General features: G+C 39.8%; 1 protein-coding gene across 1 annotated transcript; it reads left to right on the top strand.

Annotated features, from left to right (window-relative positions):
• Positions 1 to 10,427: 10,427 nt before the first annotated feature.
• On the top strand, positions 10,428 to 11,907 carry LOC6034554 (enhancer of split mbeta protein). The gene has a single exon (XM_038257009.1). It carries the CDS (start codon positions 10,753 to 10,755, stop codon positions 11,443 to 11,445), a length of 693 nt encoding a protein of 230 aa, XP_038112937.1. The 5' UTR covers positions 10,428 to 10,752; the 3' UTR covers positions 11,446 to 11,907.
• The last annotated feature ends 209 nt before the right edge of the window (positions 11,908 to 12,116 follow it).

The following is a 12,116-nucleotide window of genomic DNA, read 5'->3' as shown; positions in this document are numbered from 1 at the left end:
TAAAGTAGTCAACTTCGAACAGCTGCCAAAATGACAGGATTTGTTCTAGGAGAGAGATTTGTTCAGATAAATCATCTTAAGAGCCCAAGTAACATTTTTTTCCATCTACTATCTAAAATAATACGAGTATGCTCCGGGGTCAAAAACAGAAAAAAACACTTATAAAGTTTTTTTTAAAAGGTCCTATAAGCTATTGTGTTTCATATGATTATATAGAACCTTTTCAAATAAAAAACTAGTTTTGTTTGTTATGGCACACTACACTTCGGTCGAAACGCCAAGTCTTAATCAATCATTTAGTCGAATACTTAATAACTGCATGTTAACAGTACCATAAATCCATTGAATACAATAATTATTTTTTACAATATTATTTAAATTATTTAAATATTTTAAGAGTACAAAGGAAATTTTCATTGACTAAGCGCCTCCATATTTTTGTGTAAGGATCGTATTATTTGAAGGAGGCGCACGGCTTTTTAAAATTGATCATTTTTTTGCTTCTCTGAGAATCTTTTCCAGATACACATATTAAAGTTACAAATTTTACGGAACAAGTTCCTTATTACTACAGTTTTATTTGTGTAGCTGGTTTATCTATCACGATGTAATTTTGTCTTTTGAAATTCAGCTTATGGAGGTGCAGGGCAGATACATATTCCAGTTTCTTCCATGGAGGCTCATGGTGAGTTTGTCTGAGTGATATGCATATTTTTACCAATGAAAATTTATGTTTGCAGATTAAAATTAGTTGCATTGCTCACTTTTTTAATTCTAATGGAATGAAATTAATTGCTGAAATGGTTTCATGGTTTACAATTAGCATTTTTTCTTTTAATTTTTTAATAAATAAGAGATGATTTGTAAAATTGTAAATTCTAATGAGAATTTTTAAACATTAATAATTTTTACTTTCAGGAATCAAAATAATTTTAATTTGTAATCCATGATATTGTTATGAACTTGAATCATTTTGACTAATCGTTCTAGAGAAATTCTCTTAATTTTTAACCACAAAAATTCCATCATCCCATAGTGCACCCGCACCAATTTGGATATATGGAGAGCGAGACCCCGACCGGAGTCCGACGCCGCCGAGTCGCCTCTTCCACAACTTCCCATCAACAAGCTTGGCCAACAACAACAACGCGAGCGAGAGCAGCCTACACTGAAAGAAACCAACATAGCAAAATCAAATGCTTTTTCACGTGAGCCACTCCGAAAACCAACACAATAAATTCACATGCTTTTCTTTTGACTCACACATGCTTTGCACTTCAAATGAATGTGGAAATCATTTGGAACCAGCTGGTCGCTGGCAAAAAGCCCTTCATCCTTTTTTCGCATGAACTACACGTGTAAACCAAATGAATTTCACTTTGATTTGCCCCAATCGACTAGTCCTTCGATTCTGAAGTGAAAGTCACGTTAAAAACACATGTCTTGATATTGAAAGCTGCGTGTCGAAAATTTTCGAGGAGACAATGAATTAAGATGGCGAATTTTAAGAGCTCGCTGTTGGAGCTCTTTCTTTTACAAACAGTTTTTTTGGTATAATTTTGAACATTCGTGGAATATTGACAAAAAAAAAACAAAATGTGCAATCACGGTTGGTAATAAAATCTATTATGTATAATGATGGAAATATTTTAACAAAATTTCCTACACTTTTTCAGATAATCATAAACCGGCATCGGCACCGGCTTTCAGGAAGCTGGCCCGTTTCGTCAATACTAATGATGTCCTCTAACGGTCCGTAGCTGATTTGGCCGGAAGGTGCGGTCATTTTTAGAAAGACGAACATTGACGAAAAATATTGGCCAGAGTGTAAAAATTATTATGATGCGTAGAAAAGAAATTATTTAAAACTTTGGTAACAAGTCAAATTTAAAAAAAATATGTGAAATAAATAAATAATTTAAAAATCGATGAATACAAATATTTTTATTAAAAACAGACCACTGGAAAATCAATAGAATTTCATTTGAGACTCACAAGAATATCATTGCAAATTCAAGTGAGTCGTCACGTCACGTTCACATGTTTTTCTTTTGAATTTACCGCGTCGCGTGACGAATTTGTTTCAAGTGATTTACACGTGACATTCACATGCGAAGTCGTATGGGGCAGAATCATGTGTGAAACATGTGATATTACTATGTGCCTTTCTTTCAGTGTACTGCGATGAGCGCGAGCTACTGTTGTTGGTTGGCCGGTCGGTCGCGCGAGCTTCTCCTCACCACATCATCAGCACACGGGCAGAAAATATATGTACAGTAACATGAATATGAATCATAATAAACACGCGCGAGCCCGCTCTTTGCTCTTCTCGTTGCTGCTTCTCTCTCGCTCTCGATCTGTTGTTTTTTGTTATGTTGTGTAGTGGTGGATGCTGCCCTCCTTGGGGGGTGGTGATGGTGGTGTGGATCGCGCGCGGGGTGGTTCATTGAGAAAAGTTGTTTTCTCGTGCGCTGCAGCATTACTTTTTTCCCATGATCTGGACGAACCCGTGCTGCTGATCTTGGAAGAAGGAGCTTCGGGGGGTCTGCGCGAGTGAGGAGTCATCTCCAAGAAGTAGCAGCACACACTGACTGACACACGCACGCACACGCGGCGCAGAGCAGCGCAATAATTGAAGGGTTATTTTGCACCGGAATACGGTTCGGGAGCTCGGAGGGTCCTCCGGAAAAATGACCACAGCTCGGACTGAAGCAATGTGATGAAAATGGAAGAGTAGCAGAATTATTAATGAGAATCGTTTCATACTTTTTACCCGTGCTGCGCGCGCGGTGGTTGTTTCTCACCAAAAAGGGGCACTTCTTTTTTTGCTCCTCGTTTTGCTTCGTTTCGTTTTTCCACTCAAAATTTATTCGGGAAGCGTGATCGCAGCAAGCCGAGCAATCGCTTCAACTATGATGATGACTAGTGCGCCCAAGAATACCAACAACAACACCAACAACATTCCTCCGCTCTCCCAGACTGTGGGAAACAGGAAGACGGCGGCACCAGCCTACTCAGACCGGCGAGAGTGCGTGTGTGTGGCGCGCGATTAGCACACGAAGGGAGCCAGGCAAGAATGAATGAATGAATGAGTGATGTCTAGGAGGAGGCCTACTGCGATGTGCGTGCCCGGCTCGGGTTCTTCTCGTGTTGTCGAACGTGCCTCCGGAGCGTGTGACAGAAATGTGGCCGACCCGACGACGACGACTCATTTGACTGGGGAAGCGGAACAATGGCCATCACGGTCGGTCGGGTTCTTGGGTTGCCGGTTCAACGGAAGGGTGCGAAAATCTACTGGGGGAAACGGAATTGGCGGTTGCTGAACTCGTGAACCTGACTTGTTGGGTGAGGAAGAGTTTTACGAGTTTTTAAATGGGCTTTTGTGAAAGAATTTGCGCAGTATACATTTCGTCACTTCAGTTGATTCTGTTAAGGAATTCTTGGAATAGATTTATTCTTGTTCTTTATTTTCATACATTTATCGATAAAACATAACTTAAATTTAAACATTTACTGATACTATAACAAAAAATTGAATACCTTCCAGTCTCGATTATCCCAAGGTTTCCTATGAATTTCGAACAATCGAATCAGGGTCATAAAAATATTTTTTCTTTTTTTCATTTCTCACTTTTAACATCAAATTCAAGCAACCACATTTAAGTAAGATATGAGTTTTTGATTGCCTGGTACATTTCCCAAAAATATTGCGGTATTTCATAACCGCCATCTTCGATTTAAAATTTCCAAATCACTTTAGAGCAATTTTGCAGGCATAATTATGTTCAACGACACAGAACAGAACGATAAAATTATTTTCTGAATCGAACATTTGAAGTGATTCTTTTTTGAGAATTGACAATCAGTTGAAACTATAGTTTTTGAAAGTTGCTCTTATAAAAAATAATAAGGTAAAGTAATATTTGGAAACAATTCGATTAAACAGCCATGCGCCTCCATCAAATGGTTTCAAATATCATCATTGGAAGGGTGGTGGTGGTTAATTTATTTCAGGCAGCTTTAACAATATTTGTCATTCGCTGCCTATCATTGGAAGGAGATGGACGGTAATTAAGATTTGCATTGCATTCTTCCTAATTAAATTGTTTATTGAAAAATTGAAAGATGTCATTATTTTTACTTATTACATATTCTAAAAATGATCGAAAAAAATACGCAAAGTATTGCAAATTTTGGAGAAATTCATGCTGTTACTTTTCAGTGCGATGGATTTTTAATTTTGTGAATGTTGAATGAAATTTGGATTAGATAAAAATAATTCTGACAAGTATAATGATTATTTCTTTCATGTTGAGGATTAACATAGTGATTTTTTGGTTTAAAGTTATTGTAAGTAAACATGTTTCATTGGAAAAATCAATTCAAATGAAGTTTTTTGGAATAGCCAAAAATGTTATATTTTGGCCGCTCATTTATGCTCGCTCATTATAATGATCGACTCTTTTGAACGGCTCTTTTGCACTTAAAACTCAAAATATCTTACAAATTGGAGCACTTGGTCACCGAAAAATTTAAATTTCTATTTGGTTCTGTAAATTTATATGGGCAAATCCACTTTTTTTGTTGCCGCTCATTTTCGCTCGCTCATTAAAATGAACGGCTCTTTTGCTCTTTTTCTAAATTTTGTTGAAAAGGATATTTTAAAGAATGTTTTGATTTCATGTTTTTTTTTTAAATAAAGCTTTTATGAATTATTTGAAAAAAAAACTGACTAAAACCGAGAAGATTCGCTTGAAAATTTGATTTTTTTTTCTACATTCTGATTTAATTAATAAGTCTATAAATGCCAAAATGGCAAGAGGATTCATTTTTTTTCGATAATTTCATGGTAGTTTTTTGGATTTTTTTAAATGCTCAAAAATGTATCTGTACAACCAGTTGTGCAATGAAGAGCTTTTTTATTTTGTTTAGAAAATCTTTCACTTTAGGAGTAATTTAAAAAAAATATTGATGACAATTCTGACAAATTTGACATCAATTACAAATATAACATATTACAATAAAAGGTGTCGACTTGCCATGATTTTTTGTTAGACGATATAAATTTTGCTTGGTTTACACTATTTTCACCAAATTCCTTCTACAAGTTGTTAAGAATAGTTTTTGGTAACGATTTTACTTTTCCTTGGTAACATATGAAAATCATCATTATTCAATGGTTGTCAACCTGGGAATCAACTTTTGAAACTCATTTGGTTTAGATCAAAAATTGTGTCAGTGGCTTCAAGAGGGGTACAACCAGCAAACGCTGATTCAGTTTTGTACAAAAAATCGTAAAATTAGACTAAATACAGAGCTTGTTAGAGTAATAATAATGATGAACGGCTTCATCTTAAAAGAGAAAACAATATTTTAGAAACCATAATGAATTTTTGAATTTGAATGAGCACCAATAGAATGTGTGTTTTGAAATCTGTCTAAAATTTGAAACGAGCCTTCTTTTTTGAAACATTTTTTCTAGAGAAATCAATATAAAAGCTAGTAACATTACACAGTTCTGAAGAATAACTGAAATTGCTACCAATTGCAGCAAAGCCATTGCACAACCCTTCGTGGTAAACAACAAAAAAAAATATCAAAATTCCAATAGGACCAACATTTACCGCCAAAACCCAGTCTTATTTTCAAACCTCGTGTCCGCGTGCGTTTTGTCGTCATATGTTCCTCCTTTTCTGCCCTAATGGTCCCCTGCCCTGCCCTACATCATGCTCCTTGTGCAACCCTCTTTTCTTTCATATTTTTTTCTGTTGCTTCCCTGGGACCCTTCAATTTACTGATGCACACACATCACACATCGTCGTGTCGTGTCTGCTGCTTTGCAACGTGCGTTCCCACGGTCTTCATCGCTCGACGACGACGACGCACTCGGGCTCAGCTGGAAGTCAACATGTTTTTTGCTTCTTCTTCTACTGCTGCTGCTGCTTCCCTTGGCTTCCATCTTCCTTGCCAGAGAGTCCTCCCTGCCCTTTTCTTTCGATTTATTTCGATCGCGCGCTCGCGCTCTAGGACCCTTTCTGTATTGTTTTGAAAGTAAGTTTCGAGCGTGCCACATGAGGGTAATTTCCATTATTTTATCCCTCTAATCGGAAGAATTGGGAAGATTGTGACGCATTTTTCTTGGAGCGAACCCCTATGTCTTAGCGTCATTTACTTTTAAGGGGGAAACTAGTTGCAAATTTGGTGCTGGGGTGCATCTTTGATTATTAGGAAGAAATAGAGTCCGCTGCAGGGGAATCTCGTGCCGGAATTGCGACACAAGTCCGAGGCACGAGGGGTCGGTTTTACATAGGGGACCCGTGGCCAATCTATAAGGAACTTGGCATATGCCAAGATTTAAACGTGTTGGGCACACTTTAAAAGTTGTATGTTTGAAAATATGATGGTTCAAAGACATAGTTGCAGCTGTTGCAGATTTTCATTGAACGATTTTACTCAGTTGCATTTAATCCAATTTTGAATTCTTCTGCATCATCAAAATCAAATATCTGTTTCCTGCACACACCATTTCTAGAGGACAAATTTAGTTACTGTCAATTCTCACTGTTATTCTACCGTGTTTTCATGCATTTTATCTCACAAGAACATATCTGTACACACTTAGATTTTTTTTACCGAATTTCAACTGTTGAACAGTTCGATAAGCTGAAAAAAACTTACCGAAATTCGGTAAAAAAGTTCATTATTGTTTACCGAAATTCGGTAAAATTTTGTTCATTTTTCAGATGGTTTACCGGTCTAAACTTTACCGATTTCTCAACTACCGAATGCGGTAAAAAAAATCTAAGGGAGAATTTTTAAGTAAATTAGCTTATGATTTCTTTAAACGCGTACTTGTCCCACTTTCAAAACTGTATGCAATGGAATTTTTTAGAGAAAAATTATGCTCTGTAGAACGATAGGACAATTGGGTACTAAAGCCCTATGTCAATATTTATGTACAATGGTAAAAAAACAAGATTAAAAACCATTTCTGATCACTTTTTTTTCATTTTAATGCAAAAAAAATTGACAAGACAACATTTTTTCGATGGATCAACTATGGTCCCCTTGGAACGAGCTGTCGAGTAAGAACTTTTCTGTCAAGAAGGACCGCGAGGTTATTTTTTCCAAATTGATTTAAAAATCCATTTTAAACTCTTTGTGGCCGTACAACGGGTCATTGTACTCAGAAAAATAAGCTTTATCGCTGTAAACAATAACATCAGCAATCTAAGTTTCATTTTAGGACCCAATTCTGAAGGTTTTAATCAAAACATTACGATGTATAAAGCAAATAGGTCTAGTAATTTTAACATTTGAAAATTTCACAACAAGATTTCCAACCAATTGACAAGGTTTTGCTAGAAAAAGGTTGGAATCACTTTAAAGCATGCCATACCAGAAAAAAATAATTAAAAACAACAGTGTCATTCAATTTAAAATTTTCCGAAGTAATTTAAACTGATTCCAACCTTGTTCTTGATAGATCTTGTCGCTTGATTGGAACCCTGATTTGACAGCTCGATTGGAACCTCCAAAATAACATTTCGCCTTTCCATATAGGTTTACTACTCAAACTTATTAATTATTCAGATACAGATCGATTGAGGATGTTTTCCTGTATGGATTAACCGGAAGGCGTACTACACTAACAAGCCAGAGGATGCCGGTTTAAATCTCGATTGGAAAATATCAAATATTTGTGTAAATGACTGAAATTTGATGTTGACTACGTCAACTGCAAAATTCGACAAATCTGACTCTATAGAAAAAGATTGAGGTTAAGTGATTACATTTGTTTATTACAAAACTTTTTTTTTATTGTTCTAAAAATGTTAGAAATAATAATTTGAAGAGTGATAATATATAGTTTTTGTCAACAAACTTGGGCACTCTCTAAAAGCGCATATTTTCAACAAATAATGACTACAAAACCGTAGTAACTTTTCAATAGGGCGAATCCTTAATTGTAAACAAGCTGCCTATCCTCCTCTTACTTGACGTAAGCTGCCACTTTAGCAAAAGGGATAGACTGTTTGTTTGCTAAATATAATTTTATTTATTGTCTGATATTTTTGTGGAATTTTCAGTTCAAATAAGGTGTTTTGTTATTGTGGTAGGTACAATAACATTTCACAATAACGGAACAGGTAAATTGGAGGCAGTGTTTTCTGTGAAATTGCAAGAGAATGGCCTAAACAAGGTCCTCAAAATATGGGTTGGAAGAAAAGCTACATTTTGTATCAACATTGTGAGTTTTTAGGAAGCATGAGGTTTTTAGAATCTTGATTAATTTTAGTAACAGAAAAATGTGACCTATCATATCAAAATGCAAATGTTTATAAATAACAGCTTGAATAACCACACGTTTGAACAAAAGACATCATCCAAGCTGGCGTTGATTGCAACACTTATTCATTTGTTCAAGTAGGCTGCTGTAATCAGAAAATAGCTCTCCCATTTATGGTTAGTACTTGTACTGATACCACTTCTGCGCAAACCACTACCGTTTCAATCCCGATTCAAACGCCGGGTTCACATTATTTATCAACAGAACCACCCGGCCACATCCACCCGTCAGCTCGTCACTTTATCACTCACTTTATTAGCACTTCTCCCGGGCAGTAGTTGCTACTTGTGAACTTTGCACTGATAAAAATTCGAAAATTTCGGGAGTGAAATCTACTAAATGCCAGAAAAATGACTTTAATGTAACAAATTATTCTTATTTTCAAATCAACTTAAAGTAAGTTTTTCAGTGTGTACTCCAACGCCATGATAATGCTCAATCCCAGTTGGCGTAAACCGCAGAAATTTTCCCACACTCCGTCTCAGTGCAGAGTCCGTTTATCACAATCACAGTCCACGCCTGCTTAGAGTTGGTGCGCGTGCGGCGACGTCGTCGTGATCGAGTATCCGGTCCCCAAGCAAGCTCCCTCGGCACTCCAAGATAACCGGTCCCCCTCCGATGATCGCCGCGGCCGAGTAGCTCGAAGTGTGCTTAGCTCGTGCCAAATTGACTCTTGCTCAATCCGTTGGCGGGACTGCGGCCACGATTATCTTTCCTTTCGTGGCCTGCTGCGCGGGCCACTCGGAGTTGCTCCCGGAGTTGCGAGGAACTCCAAGGTGGGGAAGTTGGCCGGGATGACGAGGGCGCGCGAAACCCGTTTTGGTGGGACTTTGTGTATTCAATTAGTTGCGGGGCGGCTTAGTTCAGTGGGGGCAGGGGTGACAACTTTGGAAATGTTATAGTTCAAGAATTTTAACTTATCGAGGTTTTCTGAAACAATCTGAATTTTGTAGTATGGACAAATTGCGCAACAATTTGATGCCAAACTAAGTCAATTTTTAATTTATTCAACTTCGTAAGATTTTTTGCTGTTTAAAAAATTAGCAGTCGTGCCATCCCTGTCAAAACTCCACCAAGTCCCCCCGGCGGGGTCATTTGAATATGTCTCGTGCCCAGCCTCCGGCATTTATTGATATATCAATGAAGCTCATAATGCCCGTCCTAATGCCATCTCGCGCGCCCAACAGCACGCTGCCGGGTCCGAAAAAGCTGCTCGTGGCAAAAGTGTGATCCGCGTCGCCGCTTGCCACGATCGTTCGCTCGCGCGCGCTTCAAATCAGCCCATCAAGCAGGCCTCGGAAGAGCGCGCACACAACAGAGCGAGAGAGAAGTGAATAAAAATCAACAACTCTGGCCAAATAGATCGTCGGCCAGCCGCAGCCGGAGCCCGAGCGTGAGAAAGTTTCGGAAAAAATAACGTGTGCTAAGCGCGCGGGCATTTGTTTTCCGAACGAGATTACAATGCTCTCTTTCCTTCCTGCTTCCACCGCTCCTCCGCGCGCCGAGGCTACTGGCCCAGCGCTGCTAATGGTGCCCTATCGATCCTAGAGGCTTCTCTCGCTCTTCAATGTGTTAAAAACTAGTCGTATTAAACCAGAAGGGAAGAGGCTCGAAGGAACGAAAAAAAGTTAAACTGATATTTTCATATAATAAAGAAGTTAAACAAAAAATATCGTTATACCGGGGCCTGCTTGGATGGTGCTGGGCGCATCGACACACACACGCACGGGCCTCGTTCCCGGCTCGAGCTATCGCCCAGTAGGCCATGACGAGGACCCGGGAAGAAAAGAGGAGGGAGGAGGACGCGAAGGGAAAGTGTGTGGTAGCCAGCCGCACGTAGTAGGCCGGGCAAGAGAGGGACGACGAGGGTAGAACGAAACGCGCACACAGGAACGACGAAGCGACGACGACGACGAGGAGAATACGAAGAGAGCGCATGAGAGAGAGAAAACATAAAAGCGACAGATGGTTACGATCTCGTATATACATTTGCAGGTGGTAAACTCGTGTGGGAAATACAGTTGAGTTTAGGTTCCCACGACTCGCTCGGAGCTGGCCGGAGTATAAAAGCCGGAGTTGGGGTGATTTTTGGTATCATTACACATCTTGTTCTCGTACCGTTCACAACGTACGCTCAGTTTCGTTCGTTTCGTACAAGACGCACTCGTCTTTTCGGAATATCAACATCGTCAACATTGTCGTATCAGTTCAGTGAAGTTCGCTGAAGGAGTACACATTGGAGAAAAAAAAACACGAAGATCAGTGAGAGTGAGATTTCAAGAAAGCAAAACAAAAAAGGACGTTCCTCGTGAAGGAAGAGTGAAGTGATAACAAGCACGTGTGCGAAAGCCAAAAAACGAACAGTTCAAGTGACGAACCAAAACAAACCACAACACAACACAATGGTTTACGGAAATATGATTGCTGAGCCGGTGATGGGTGGCAAAATTGCACAGCCCAGTTCGCTGGAACCGGTGTCGCGGACATACCAGTACCGCAAAGTGATGAAGCCGATGCTGGAGCGCAAGCGTCGTGCCCGGATCAACCGTTGCCTGGATGAGCTGAAGGAGCTGATGGTGTCCGCTCTGCAGAATGAGGGTGAAAATGTGTCCAAGTTGGAGAAGGCTGACATCCTGGAGCTGACCGTGCGCCACTTGCACAAGCTCCGTCGTCAGCAGAGACTCGCCGTCAACCCAGTCATCGATGCCGACCGCTTCCGCGCCGGATTCACTCATGCCGCCAACGAAGTGTCCCGCTGCCTGGCCTCCACCTCCGGAGTCGACATCAAGCTCGGAACCAAGCTCATGACCCACCTCGGACACCGCCTGAATGATCTGGACAAAGTCAGCCCGCTGTCCGTCCAGTGCGAACAGAACCTCCAGAGCCCGCCGATCTCGCCCTTCTCCAGCTCGTCCTCGTCCGCATCCGCCGCCGATCTGCAGTCCTACCAGATGCCTCTGACCCCGCAATCGTTCCGTTCCGGCAGTGGCAACCCCAACAGCCCGTCGCCCAACCCCAGCGAATGCTCGTCCACCGGCAGCGAGTCCCAACAATCCCTGCTCAAGATTCAGGAATCCGTCTGGAGGCCGTGGTAAATCTGAAACTCCACCGTGAAACCGGTACCAGTGAAGCAAGACTTATCACTCAACGCAACCAAATTCCTCAATCCAGAGATCTCAAGAGACAACAAGACAACAAATCAACTTTTTAAACAAAAAATCAACACAATATATCAATCGTATCGTATGGGTATAGCTTTAATAGCAAGTAGGACACTTTTGCACGCGCACTTCAAATGTGCGCGCTAGAGAGTTTGTGATATTAAACGTTCTTTAGGGAATAGGCCTTAAGCATTTTTGTTAGTACTTTTTCGCGCGCTGAAAAAGCCTTTTTATTTCTGCATTTAGCTCAGAAAATTTTAGCCTCTAAGAAACCTAGATGTTTGTTCGACTAAGACTTAAGATTGTTTACAAATTGCGCAGTTTGCGCAATTTCTGTGATTATATAAGCAAAAAAGACAAAACAAAATCAAAAAATCACTTGAAAATACAATCAAACATTTCATAAAACAAAAAACCTTCCTCTCTTATCATTCTCACGATCCGAAACAATTTCCCCCTTGACCTTGAGCGTTCTCCCCCCAACTCTTCACTTTGCTCTTGAAAAAAGCTCCACGATCCTCGAAACAAAAAAAAAAGATCGGTAGCGAAAATGTTGTTTTTCCGCCCAATCTCCTCCACACTCACCGAAACGTCAAAAAAAAAAA

Source organism: Culex quinquefasciatus, chromosome 2 (assembly GCF_015732765.1).
Source record: "Culex quinquefasciatus strain JHB chromosome 2, VPISU_Cqui_1.0_pri_paternal, whole genome shotgun sequence".
Taxonomy (NCBI): domain Eukaryota; kingdom Metazoa; phylum Arthropoda; class Insecta; order Diptera; family Culicidae; genus Culex; species Culex quinquefasciatus.
Note: the sequence above shows the minus strand (reverse complement) of the source record. Positions and strands in the feature narration are given on the sequence as shown.